Here is a 13,632-nt window from a genome sequence, read left to right as displayed (position 1 = left end):
ACATTGTCTACGAAGTTTCTCTAATTTATTTTACTTAAAACATTTATTTTTTGGCCACAACTCCAAAAATATATTCTAACACATACTCAGAGTTGCGGCCAAAAATATTAATAGTTAATATATGATTATACAGAAAGTATAATCATATATTTTCTGATCATCTAATTATATGACACAAATTAATACACGTATATATAATAGCAATCTTCTTATATATAAAATTCTCGTATCACAATGTTAGTTATAGTACTCCTCCGAAACGGCTTTACTGATTTTTACCAAATTTTATATGCATATTCAGTAGGTTTGAGAATCGGCTACTGGGTACTTTTTATATTGATAAGTACATTTGTTTATTAAATAATAGTAAATTATTACAATGCGAGACTGCAGGCGGCGACCATTATTGTTTGTGTGACGTGATAGCAAGGGACGTTGCCATGGTGCCATACTTATTTAGTGACTTCAATAAAAAAGTGACGACCTCTGTGGCTCAATTGGTTGAGTGTGTGGCAGCTCAAGCCGGGGGTCGCGGGTTCGAATCCCGCCGACGGAATAAAAAAAAAGTTTTCAATGTTCCCGAGTCTGGATGTGTATTAAATATGTGTATGATATAATAAAAATCTTAAATATATGCATAGTATAAAAGTATTAAATATATTTCCGTTGTCTGGCACCTGTAACACAAGTCCTTCAGGTATTTAGCACGGGGCCAGACTGACGTGGTGTGTAGCGTCCATAGATATTATTATTATTACTAAAAAATAAACTAGTACCAATGTAACCGAGTAAATTGAAATTATATTTAATAAAATGATAAAGAAGTACATTACAACTACAAATAATTTATATGGCAACAACGTTTGCCGGGACAGCTAGTATCAATATAATATTATTACAACTCTAAAAGTGCAGTGATAAAAGTAGTCTGCATTTATGCATCTCAAGTAATATAAACGTGTTTCATTTTATGAATCTGTCTGACTCCACTTACTTACTGAATCACTGCGAGCAAATAATTCTCGAGCCAAATGAATAATTTATGTTTCTATAAATCTGAACGGCGGGAAAGCGCTGATCCACCGCTATCAATAGTTTAAAATTAATCTTTACGAATCTGAACGTATCGATGTAGTTAAACTAATTCACTTTGGAAATCATTAGAATATTTTGAATTCTAAAATGTACAGAATAATAGGGACAACAATGGAATCAACAACAAAATCAATATTATTGGCAATCAGTAAAATTAAGTTATTTACAATCGGTAACTGGTAAGGCACAACAAAATAATTTGAATCGAATTATTTCCTCGAAGGTGTTACCCAAATAATATCGTTTTCGTTCGATATCAAATCATAACCATCAAAAGCACATCGAAAACCCGTAAGCTCGGGGACAAAGTTTTAATTAATTTACAAGCGATCGGGCTTCAGATGCAAACGCAATCAATTATTTTAATGAGTAAAATAAAATCCCTGTCAGAGCTTTTACCGTTAAGTATGGGCAATGAAAATTAACACAAGAACTATTAAGGTAATTGGAATAATAAGAGCTATCAATAATAATATTTTTATTTAAGCTTCGTTATTTTTATCAGGCTCTCTTTTTCCAAATATAAGATGTAAGCACAATACTTTCTGGATTCGCCTTATTCTACATGACATATTGGTTCATAAACTAATACAGAAAAAAAAGCAAGAAAACATGCAATTCTTGGAAACTTTAGAAATTAGAAACTGAAATCAAACTATTTTATGAGTATAAGGAGGAAATGACGTATTAAGGGAAAAAAGAAAATTCTTAGATAATTATTAGAAAATTTAAATCGGAATATCAAGTATTTTTATAACTAAGAAATGACATAAAAAGGCAGAAGATAGGTCAGTTATATAAAAGGAAAGGTCAACTAAATATAAATAATTCTTCAAATAAGATGATTTTTTGAGTTCAGTACCCAAAGGGTAAAAAGACCCTATTACTGAGACTTCGATGTCTGTCCGTCTGTCTCCAGGCTGTAACTCAAGAACCGCTATAGCTAGACTTCTGAAATTTTCACAGATTGTGTATGTCTGTTGCCGCTATAACAACAAATGCTAAAAACAAAATAAAATTAATATTTAATGGGGGCTCTCATACAACAAACGTGATTTTTTTGGTCTTTTTTGCTCTATACCAATAATGGCAACAAGTAAGTAAGTACTTGATTTTTTTTCAAAGTCCTTAGTTATGTATGTACTCAAAAATTGAATAATAATTATAAAACAAAATAAAAAATTTAGTGGGGCTCCCATACAAATAATACAATTTTTGGCCTAGTTTTGCTCTATAATGGTACGGAACCGTGGTGGTTCGTGGAATGGAATGGTTCGTGCGCGAGTCCGACTTGCACTTGGCCGATTATTTTAATAGCTGACCTCTAGTTCAGGTTAGTAAAGGCATCAGGTGGGAACGTCTCTTCAGGTGTAATTGATCTGAGCAGCTATTGATATGACGAGATAAGTCTATTTTGAATATAGAGCATATTCGCTGTTCACTGTTGCCGATCTTGTTTAGTAATATCGTCAACGCGAGAGATATATTTTAAAATTAAAATACATAATAAAGTAAATGTGAAAGTGTTTCCGTCTGTTTGTCTGTTACTCTCTCCGCTAAACTCATTTTGATAATTCATATGGAGATATTTAAAGTTTATGTAAATAGTACCGTCATGCATAAAATATAATTATTAACAGCAAAACCACTGGTAAATTCAGACAAAGTAAGACTGTTACATAACTATGGATGTCAGAAAGAAATGAGACACTGTAATCAATAGCAAGCAAGAAAAACTAAAAATAAAATTAAGTTGTTTTATTTATTATTATTAAGTTGTTATGTTAAGAAACAACATTCTGACAATCAAAATAGGGAGTTTATTGTAAGAGTACAATGTTTTAAGGGGAGGGAAGAAAAAACTATATAGATGTCCATTATTATATGTCGAAGAAAAGAGTTTCAGTGCTAATAAAATGTGTTTTGAATACACAATAATATATATTTTTTGTTTTAGGCGGTAGTATAGAGCCATTAAAGATAACTGGATCGTATCGATCTATTCTCCGGCTGCCGCTGAAGAGACTAACGAGCAGCGATTATGGCACATACAAGTGTATCTCGAAGAATGCCCTGGGTGATACCGAGGGCACCATTAAGTTATACCGTAAGTACCCTGGTTTTTTACTATCCTTTAAAGGAAACAATCTTGAATATTTACACATAATTGGTTCCCTCGTAGGCGCTGCAAGTTCGTTAGATATAAATACTTTGAGCAACTCAGTCTTGCGTCTTTTTCGGTTTCTCAGCAATGATAGCAAGTTTTTTTCTTTAGCTAGCTAGGTTTTATCTCAGCGACACCATGAATTTCTGACCTTTTTTTTTGCGACGGCGAGAAAAGCTTCATCATTAAATCTCTCGGGTACCTTCTACATAATATTATAAATTGAATATAATAATATTATAGATGCTTACTGTTTCAATCAGTTGGAAAAAAATAAAACTTTCTACTGTTATACGAGTATCAGCTGTTTTTAACAAAGCGTGTTACTTTTCGGTTCATCGACTTTATTTGTACTATGTTGCAAGTGTTCATCAACTCTTAAAGATATTCGGTAATATTTCGACAGACTTCCGTGCACATAGTTTGCGAAGCGTCTAACCGCAGCGTTGCTTATACCGAGTATAAATGTAAATTAGAACATATTCTCAATACTGTTTTAGAGAACACTGTGCTCAAACTTTCAGCTTAAACATCTGGTACAGCTCCTTCTACATTAATTACTTTTTAATTAAGAAATTGTCCTTACATTTTCTTCAACAGTTGCCTTTGCATTTCCGTTTAAAATGTTTGTTTACACGGAACTGAGTTTACATTTTCTAATTGAAGTTATGTATTTATGTTTACATATTATTTTGAAATGTAATCCAGTTATGCTAATGCAGCTGGGGAGATTGTACAGTAATAGTGAAGATTAGTAGTTAGGTTATTTACTAATTTATGAAGTAATATTTGTTTCAGCTTTAATTTTGTAGAGCGTTTACTAGATTTTAATTCTGAATATATGCATAATTAACATTTTTCATTCATTAACAGCCATACCACCACCTGCTCTGGAGAATAAAAATGGTACGTATGAGAAATATTTTCAATTTAAATTATATTTCTAATTCTTATCCAAAGATAATACTGCGTTCTTGTGATGCAAATTGCAATGCGTTGTGTCGTCGCGAAATAATCTGCGGTGCGCGACAACATAATCGAAGATAGTGATAACGTGGCGGCACCACAACGCAATTTTTTTTGAATTTATTTTAAGTTTGGAATAATTTTGTCACCAATATTGGCGGTGCGTTGTCGCAACGGGGTTATGTTTCGGCCCTTACCCCTTCACTTCATGCTGTGCGACGCCGCGTACACATCAAAACACCGCGACCGACGATGCAACGCATTATTGTGCCATATCGTAAATAATATTGTCAAAATATCGGAGCGCGAGCGTCGCCGCAGCGACACGGAGGAATGTGGCTTAACTCTAAGCATAATAACTTAATAAGTATAGTTATTTTTAATTAAATATAATAATTGAATGTAATTTAAACGAAGAAATAAACCCTAAAAATTCCGTCTTACACATTTTTCTTAATAAAATGTTTTTGTTACAGCTATTCAGAAACTCAACATCATGGTGGAAAAGTCTTCTGATATCACACCGTATGGTACTCAAGGTAAGTAACACAATATAACACGTATGGAAGACACAATACATATGTTTTTAAACCCTTTTCAATAATATATAAATTATGATACGTTGTATTTAGTTTTCATTTGTTTGCTGAAATTATAGCAGTCTGTGTTACATACACTTCGTTTGTACTCACAAAACTCTTTCTTCAAAGTAATTTCGTATTTGTGGTAAGTTTTTAATTAAAAATTCGTTGTTAAGATTTCAGATTGCAAGATTACAACAGGGGAGCGTCTAAGCAGCTCTATAGAAGACTTTTGTTTCCATTGTTTATTATTATTATAAAATTAACATTTTAAATTTGTTATTCGGTATTCAGTAATAAACAGATAAATGTTTTCTCAGACAATAGGATATTGTAAAATAATTTTTGTTCAAAACACAAAGGATTATAAAGGTACCTAGTGTGATTCACTGATCTATAATATTAATGTTTTAAGTGATTTATATTAAATAATTAGTATCTATTGGAAAATTTTATTTGCTTTTACTAAAAAAAACGGGTAGCTCGTTCTTATACATCCGGTACTTATAGGTTAATATTGTTTTTTTTTTTACTAAAAAGAACAAGTTTTATTTATATTATTTTATACTGTCGGGTTATCAATATGGAACTAAAGTTTAAAATCTTTATCAATTAGTTTTGATTTAAAACTTTATTTTAATAATGCAAAGAATTGAAATACTCAGTACTAACATTAAAAGAAATTGCATTATTGCTCCTGCCTCAGTAATAGGTCTACCAGAATCTGATGGCAAAAAGTGAGAAAATAAATTGGCTCTAGCAATACCAGGGTAATTAGAATAAAACATTTTGATCCTTATTTTTTCTTCTAGCGGCTGATTCTGTGCGTGAAACATGCAAATATAAAAATTTATCCAATGATCAAGGATATTTTTTGAAAATCTGCTGTCAAAAATTGCCAACAGATTCTGGTAGACCTATACCTCTTGTCAATTATTATTTTTGCAAAAGTTTGCTAAGGTGCAAAAACAAGGCTGCTTTGATGCGGATTTGACATTTAATTGCGGTCCGAATGCAGCTCTGCGTAGTTCCTGAAAATCATACAAATGGTGAGTTGTTTGTGTGATAATGTTTGTTATAATCCGACATGTTGCACATATCATATCAGAAGATTGACGGAAATGTTGTCAAATGCCGAACAAAAATTTTTGTTTACTGTCTATGCTGGTGCTGCGCTCTAGCGTCAAAACAGTTATATAATACATCCTATTAATCGATTTACTAAATACTATGTTCTTTTAGGAATTATTAAAATAAAGATCGTTTTTGTGCCGACTGTACCTATTGTTCGTCAAGTACAATAAAGGTGCTTCCTCACCGGGAGCACTCGCTTGCGGCACGTTACAGAGTCGAGCATTACATCAGTGAGGGAGGAGAACCGAGCTACAATGCGCACCTTGTAATGATGCAATGTGTAATATCTTGATACAACTTGTAACATCAACGCTACGTGACAGTGAAGTCAGCTTGCTATGGAATGCTCAAAGTCGAATCTATAATGTTACATTACAAGTGAATGCTCCCGGTGAGCAAAGAGAATGCACCTTTATAAGTTTACAATTATTTCTTTGTACTTTATTAGGAGTTTGTCGCGTAGAAAAATGGAAATATGTTTCAGTAAAGTTTACTTTTATGTTTTTTTACCGATAGCTTGAATTATATAAAATACTTGTAGATAAATTATGTAAGTAGAATTTTTGAGAGAAATATGAAACATATCATCGCTTACACAATTTTTCTGTTTGCTTTGTTTAAATCGTAAAATAAAGAGGCACGTATAAACAAATATCTAGTATAATAATATTATGATGTAAAAACACTCGTTAATTGTCAATATGTGTGCAGTATTATAATTAATAATATAGTGTATATCTACAGACTGAGGCGATAAGCGACGAAGTGTAAATATTGTGATAGATGTAAATTTACCCTAACATGACCGTATTAATATTAAATTAAAATAATTTATATTTATTAATTATAATACCCATGTTCCGTTTGTTAAAGCTGTTAGCATTTGCGGTCTTCATATCTGTTAATTATTAATTAAAGGGTCGAAATTTAAATAATTACAAAATAATGTTGTTTTTATTATTACAGAATACTATTTTAACACATAATATGATTTGAGAATTACCGTCAGAACTAATACTTTTAGATCAGAATCTCTCTATCTTCTGTTAACTTATCATAATAATATAATGTACTTACCAACATTATTTTAATTTTTTTTCCATGACTACACTCAATGTCTGTTTTTAATTATAAATAACTTCTCAATTGACAAGTATAACATTATTTTTATGCAAATTATGTTATCTATTTAACCGTATTATAAAAAAATTATAATATGTAAACAAAGTACTTAATATATATTTTGTGTTTCATAATATTGTTACGAGTTATGATGATTATGTACAAATGAACCCTTCGAAGTATTAGTTTTATTAGCAAAGTAAATATATAAATTAACCTTTATCTAAATAGTTACATAGCGCTTGTGTTAGCTTAAAAATTTGTTCGGAATATTTGTTTTCGTTTATCGCGGACCACTGTGACTACATTGAGTAAATAAACGTAAGTTTATTAAAACATTGTTGTATTATTTACCTGGTCCCTTTATATTTTAATTGGTACATTTTATATTTTAAAATATATTGTACAGGTATAATCTTGGATTATTATTGATACTATAATGTGAAAGAAAATTAGTGTTAGGTTTTTAGGGTTCCGTAGCAAAATGGCAAAAAACGGAACCCTTATAGATTCGTCATGTCTGTCTGTCTGTCCGTCCGTATGTCCACTCCAGCCACTTTTCTTCCGAAACTATAAGAGCTATACTATTGATACTTGGTAAGTAGATGTAGTATGTGAACCGCATTAAGATTTTGATACAAAAATGGAAAAATTATAAATTTTAGGGGGTACAAATGAAACAATTTTTTTTTTAAATCTAACCTATGCGTGTGGGGTATCTATGGAAAGGTCTTTAAAAATCAAATTGGGGTTTCTATGATAATTTTTTTCTAACCTGAATAGACAGAGACTCTTCCAAAGTGGTAAAATGTGTGTCCCCACCCTCTAACTTCTAAAGTAGGGGCATGATAAGTCTAAAAAATATATGGTATACATTACTATAAAAACTACCAACGAAAATTGGCTTAAACGATATCTAGCAAGTAGTTTTTTTATACGTCATAAATGGTAAACCTTCATTAAATCAACTGAAATATAAAAATAAATCAAAAACCTTTTAATTTCATAAAATAAACCTTATTGCTGCTGCGGAACCCTTCATGGGCGAGTCCAACTCGCACTTAGCCGGTTTTATTGCTTTTGGTTTGTTTTTTTTTGGTTAACGGTCCATGAAATTCGTCTTGAGGTAACTTAGGGCCTTGGAGTACCAAGTAAAATAGCAATTTTGGCCAATTTTAGTAGCCGAGAGCACTGTCTAGCCACTATACTCCTTGACGACCTCTGTTGCTCAGTTGGTGGGCGTGTTGGTTGCTCAAGCTGTGTCGCTGGTTCGAATCCCGCCGACGGAACAAAAATTTTCAAAAGTTCCTGGGTCATGGATGTGTATTAAATATATTGTGTATCATATTATAATAAAAATCGTAAATGTAATATGTATATTGTAAAGTATAAAAGTATTAAATATATTTCCATTGTCTGGTACCCGTAACACAAGTCCTTCAGGTACTTAGCAAGGGGCCAGACTGACGTGGTGTGTAGCGTCCATAGATATATTTTATTCTTGGTAGCTGTAAATTGTAATCAAGCCATTACGTACTCGATGAAACACCTTGGGGTGTGTTAATTAGCGCTAGTTTTCTGCAAGACCGTTAGAGAGGGCATTTGCGCTAGTCTTTGAGGTAACAAAATATAATATAATAACAAAATTTCTATGATAACGATTTTAAGGAGTTCCATGCGACAGTTTTACACTCTGAAGAAATTGTGAATGAATTAGTAAACATATTTATATTATTTTTACACATTTTTACGTTTACGCATACATCTAGGTATTATTTTTTACTTAAAATGTAATATTTTCACGTGTTACAATTTTTAATTAGTAATTATACACTCGTGTTGATGACTACAATATTTTTACCTTCATTGTTTTCTTTTCATTATAACTCATATATTTTTATAAATTGAAATATGAACGAAAAATGGAACATTTTAATTACATTTAAAATTCATATACGCATAGACTTACCCGCATAATTCTTATTGTACCTATTGAATTTTTGTTAAAACATTTTGTCGGTAACATGGAAATAAGTTTGATAATAATCTATAGGTCTACCAGGATCTGATGGCAAAAAGTGAGAAAAGAAATTGACTCTAGCAATAAAACGGGGTAATTGTAATAAAACATTTTGATCTTTTTTAACCGACTTCAAAAAAAGTAGGTTATCAATTCGACGCGTATGTGTTTTATTTCCAGACCTGCCTAATTTTCATATATGTCTATGTTTTATACGTGGGAGAGCCATGCTTCGGCACGAATGGGCCGGCTCGACCGGAGAGATACCACGTTCTCACAGAAAACCGGCGTGAAACAGTGCTTGCGCTGTGTTTCGCCGAGTGAGTGAGTTTACCGGAGGCTCAATCCCCTACCCTATTCCCTTCCCTACCCTCCCCTATTCCCTTCCCTTTTCTTCCCACCCCTACGCTCCCCTATTACCCTATTTCCTCTTAAAAGGCCGGCAACGCACCTGCAGCTCTTCTGATGCTGCGAGTGTCCATGGGCGACGGAAGTTGCTTTCCATCAGGTGACCCGTTTGCTCGTTTGCCCCCTTATTTCATAAAAAAAAAATATATCAGCGTCTGAACAAATATGCCCAAAAGTGTATGTATGTATGTATGTGTGTATGTATGTATGTATGTATGTTTTTATGTTTGTGTTCGCATATCTCTGGAACTACCGATTTCAGTAATTCTTTTTTTGTTGTATTAGGTATTGTTCAACTTAGGGTATAGTGCAAGTTTCATAAAAATCGGTTCTGTAGTTTTGGATATAGAGAGTTTTAATTCTCAATTACGTACAATTTTGAAGTCGGTTTTATCTTTTTAAAATACAGTTATTTATTTTTCCTTATAACGGCTAATCCTGTGTGTGAAACATGAAATGTAAAAATTTTACCAATGCAAATTGATTTGAAATTCTGCCATCAAAATTTGCCATCAGATTCTGGTATACCTATAACTTGGTAATTGAATATCTATACTAGTCTATACTAATATTATAAAGAGGTAAACTTTGTTTGTTTAATTGTCACGAATAGGCTCAAAAACTACCGGACCGATTTTTAAAATTCTTTCACCATTCGAAGGCTACATTATTTACGAGTAACGTAGGCTACTTTTTATTTAAGAAAATATAGGGTTCCGTAAAATATTTTAGTTTTTTGGAAACAACCAGAAAATTGACTTATTTTGCGTACGCTGCCTAAACTATAAAAGATAGAACTATTCAATGTTGTAAGTAAATGTAGATTTTATAAATATCTACAAAAATGTCCGCGACACACTATACCTATCTATGTCAAGTGAGGCACAACAACCATTTTTTTATTTAAAAATCTTGATTTTTATTCGACTACATTTAAACGGATTTATTTTACTCATGCTAATAATCCTTATCAAAATAAATTGTTTCATCACTAAGTACAGTTTATGTAGAATATATTTAGTCTTTGAATTATTAAAATTTGACGTTTGGTTTAGAAGTTATGGCGAAATTAAAATATTGCGATGTACGCCCGTTTCGAAGTGGGCGCTACCAATGCGGCGATGCGAATGTCACGGAAACCGTACATTTTTCCGCAAAAAAGAAACCTATGTCCTTTCACGTGGTCTATTCTTCATGTAAATAATGTACCAAGTATTCTACACATTGAAAAGGTCTACAGAAAACTCCGCGATGGTATTTATACTATATACGTATAAGGATATCCCACAATAACATTTTTTGTCATTTACTTTTAACTTCAAATAATGCCTAATTTTCGAAGCGATTTTAACCAATACGGCAATAATCCTTATTCATTTAAATACATTACTCGTATTGATTATGACCCTTTACAGCATTTTTTTATGAAATAAGGGGGCAAACGAGCAAACGGGTCACCTGATGGAAAGCAACTTCCGTCGCCCATGGACACTCGCAGCATCAGAAGAGCTGCAGGTGCGTTGCCGGCCTTTTAATAGGGCAATAGGGGAGGGTAGGGGAGGGAAGGGAAGGGAATAGGGGAGGGTAGGGAAGGGAATAGGGTAGGGGATTGGTCCTCCGGTAAACTTCCTAACGTGGTATTTCTCCGGTCGAGCCGGCCCATTCGTGCCAAAGTATGGCTCTCCCACGTATGAAAGCGTATAAAGCATATTATGATTTAAATTTTAAATGAATATTTTCGAAGACATTACAGATTTAAAAATTGCGGGACGTAGCTTTTGCGGCAGTAGGTACCGACCAATGCGGGCCAGGGGTTATAATGAATATAAATTATTTCTCAAAACTACTGAATCGATTTTAATAATTTTTTTAGTGACATAGGCAGTAGACTGTAATATATTTTATACCCGTGCGAAGCCGGGGCGGGTCGCTAGTTTGTAATAAAACACATACAATCATCTTCCAAGTAAGCCCTAAAGCTTATAATGTTATCTAGTTTGTTAACTTATTAGTATCTGTAGAATATAATAAACTTCAGATTTTAGGACACAGTAAGATAATCTAAAGAAAATAATATTATTAGTGAACTTCTTAGATAAAGATAAAAAAATAAACAAAATATAAGTCTACAATACTATCTAATTGAAAGTAAACAATTTTATTTATTTTGACTAATCGAAAACAAAATATATCGGAAGACTTAAATTCTTTCGTACTTAATATACAAAATACAATAAATTCCATACAAATGGTCAGCATTAATTAATATTGAATTATGACAAAATATGACGACACAGCCCACTTCACGAGGATGTATCTTTAGATTAAATGCAATTAAATTCCATACAAATGGTCAGCATTAATTATTATTGAATTATGACAAAATATGACGACACAGCCCACTTCACGGGGATGTATCTTTAGATTAAATACAATTAAATTCCATACAAATGGTCAGCATTAATTAATATTGAATTAAAACAAAATATGACGACACAGCCCACTTCACGAGGATGTATCTTTAGATTAAATGCAATTTTATTCAGTACTCCACTAGACTTCACGATCTAGAGGCAATTACAGCAATAATAATAAAATGCTGAATAATGCATAAAAATATTATAAAGACGCTACGGTATTTCCGTAGTTCAAGGATTGCATAAAACATAGGCCGTAGCGAGCTATTCGCTACATTCTAGGCAGCTTGCCACATGAAGGTACTTACATTTTTTAATGTCTTAGTGTGGATAATTTTTCCTTTTGTAATTTCATGGTTTTGAAAACGTATTATGAATAAGTTGTAACCAGAGTTTTGTTTTAGATTGTTGTTATCTAGGGGCATATCGGGCTGACGTGGAACAAATAAAACATTTAAAAAAAATGTAAGTATAAAAAATTAAAAATATATTTTAAGCTATGGGTTTCATCAAAGTACCGCCTGATTCTATTTATTAAATAAAATATTGACTGCTAATTAAGGCTTTTGGCGTTATCTGGTAAATAAGATCATATTCAAGTTAAATTTAAATATTATTACAGGTTACCTTGAACAATTTTTTTGATTACTATCAAGCAAATTTTTCGCGAGTAGCTTCATTTTGTAGAGATGAATAATAATTAATCAACAAGTCCTCGTTGACTACGGAATCCTAAAACGGAACCCTAACCAGCTGATTTTTTTATATTGATAGGTTAATAGTTATATAATATAAGAGTAACTTTGTCCTACAAATAGAAAATCCATATAAATTAAGACCATCAAATCGAAAGATTAAATCCTTTCTCTCTCTGTAAGCTATAGCTTTCGAGAATTTTTGCAGAGGAAATTGTTGTGCGTCTTATCAAAACTCACGAAAAATAAGCTTGATAGTAATAAAAAAAAATGTTCTAGGAAACCTGTACTAATATATTTCATACACAAAGTATAAAAATTTGTGAATTATATGATACGTGTATTTATCGTTGACGAGAAGAATAAAATTGAGCACGACTATTCACAAAATTTAAAATGCTTGAACTGAAACTGCAGTAATAGCTATAGTGCAACCAGAGCGCGACCTTCGTAGCATACTAAATGTATGCTACGAGAGTCACACTTTATGGGGGCGACTAACCCTAAAGTATCGATTTTATAATTCATATTTATACTTGAAAATAAGCCCCGAATTGTTTCATTTTCTAAAATTAGATACTACATTATATTCCCGAATCCGATCTGAGCAAAAACACGATATCTTAATAATTTCTCCTTTATGAGTCCCGCTCATAAAGGGTGTTAAAAATCACCGACGACATTGCAAACGCGGTCGGCGGAATCTTTTAATTCGCTCGAATAACACGCGACTCGTAAGCGACCCCGGATTATTAAGTGGGAACGCCGCAATAGGAATATTATGATATGCTTTTACATTATGTTGGGGCCATAAAAATATATTTCGTGTAATATATTAGGGAAAAGGGCCTAAACGGTCGATCATTAAAGGTGAATTGCTAAGCTCCGTACCCGTTGAAATGTAAAATGCTTGCATTTAAATGCCACGATAAAGGGGGAGTTTTAAGTTTTATTGTAACGTGGCCTTTTCCGTTTTTCAACTTTTGCAGCTCATTATGGAGCTACGGTTAGATATGTTTACTGTTATATT

At 32.4% G+C, this 13,632-nt stretch overlaps 1 protein-coding gene across 2 annotated transcripts in view; it reads left to right on the top strand.

The window, feature by feature from the left end:
* Nucleotides 1-5,212, top strand: part of LOC121727241 (lachesin-like) — a 45,018-nt gene extending 39,806 nt beyond the window's left edge. Inside the window, exons 7-10 of one of the 2 annotated variants that reach the window (XR_006035635.1) lie at nt 3,053-3,206; nt 4,133-4,165; nt 4,702-4,764; nt 4,983-4,995. Coding sequence is in view for 1 of the 2 variants with exons in the window: in XM_042114960.1 (XP_041970894.1) it covers nt 3,053-3,202; nt 4,133-4,165; nt 4,702-4,764; nt 4,983-5,080 (344 nt within the window). In the remaining variant the exon portion in view is untranslated. Of the gene's footprint in view, nt 1-3,052; nt 3,207-4,132; nt 4,166-4,701; nt 4,765-4,982 lie in introns of both variants that reach the window. The other variant, XM_042114960.1, reaches the window with a different exon arrangement.
* Nucleotides 5,213-13,632: the final 8,420 nt, after the last annotated feature.

Source organism: Aricia agestis, chromosome 5, assembly GCF_905147365.1.
Source record: "Aricia agestis chromosome 5, ilAriAges1.1, whole genome shotgun sequence".
NCBI lineage: Eukaryota > Metazoa > Arthropoda > Insecta > Lepidoptera > Lycaenidae > Aricia > Aricia agestis.
Note: the sequence above shows the minus strand (reverse complement) of the source record. Positions and strands in the feature narration are given on the sequence as shown.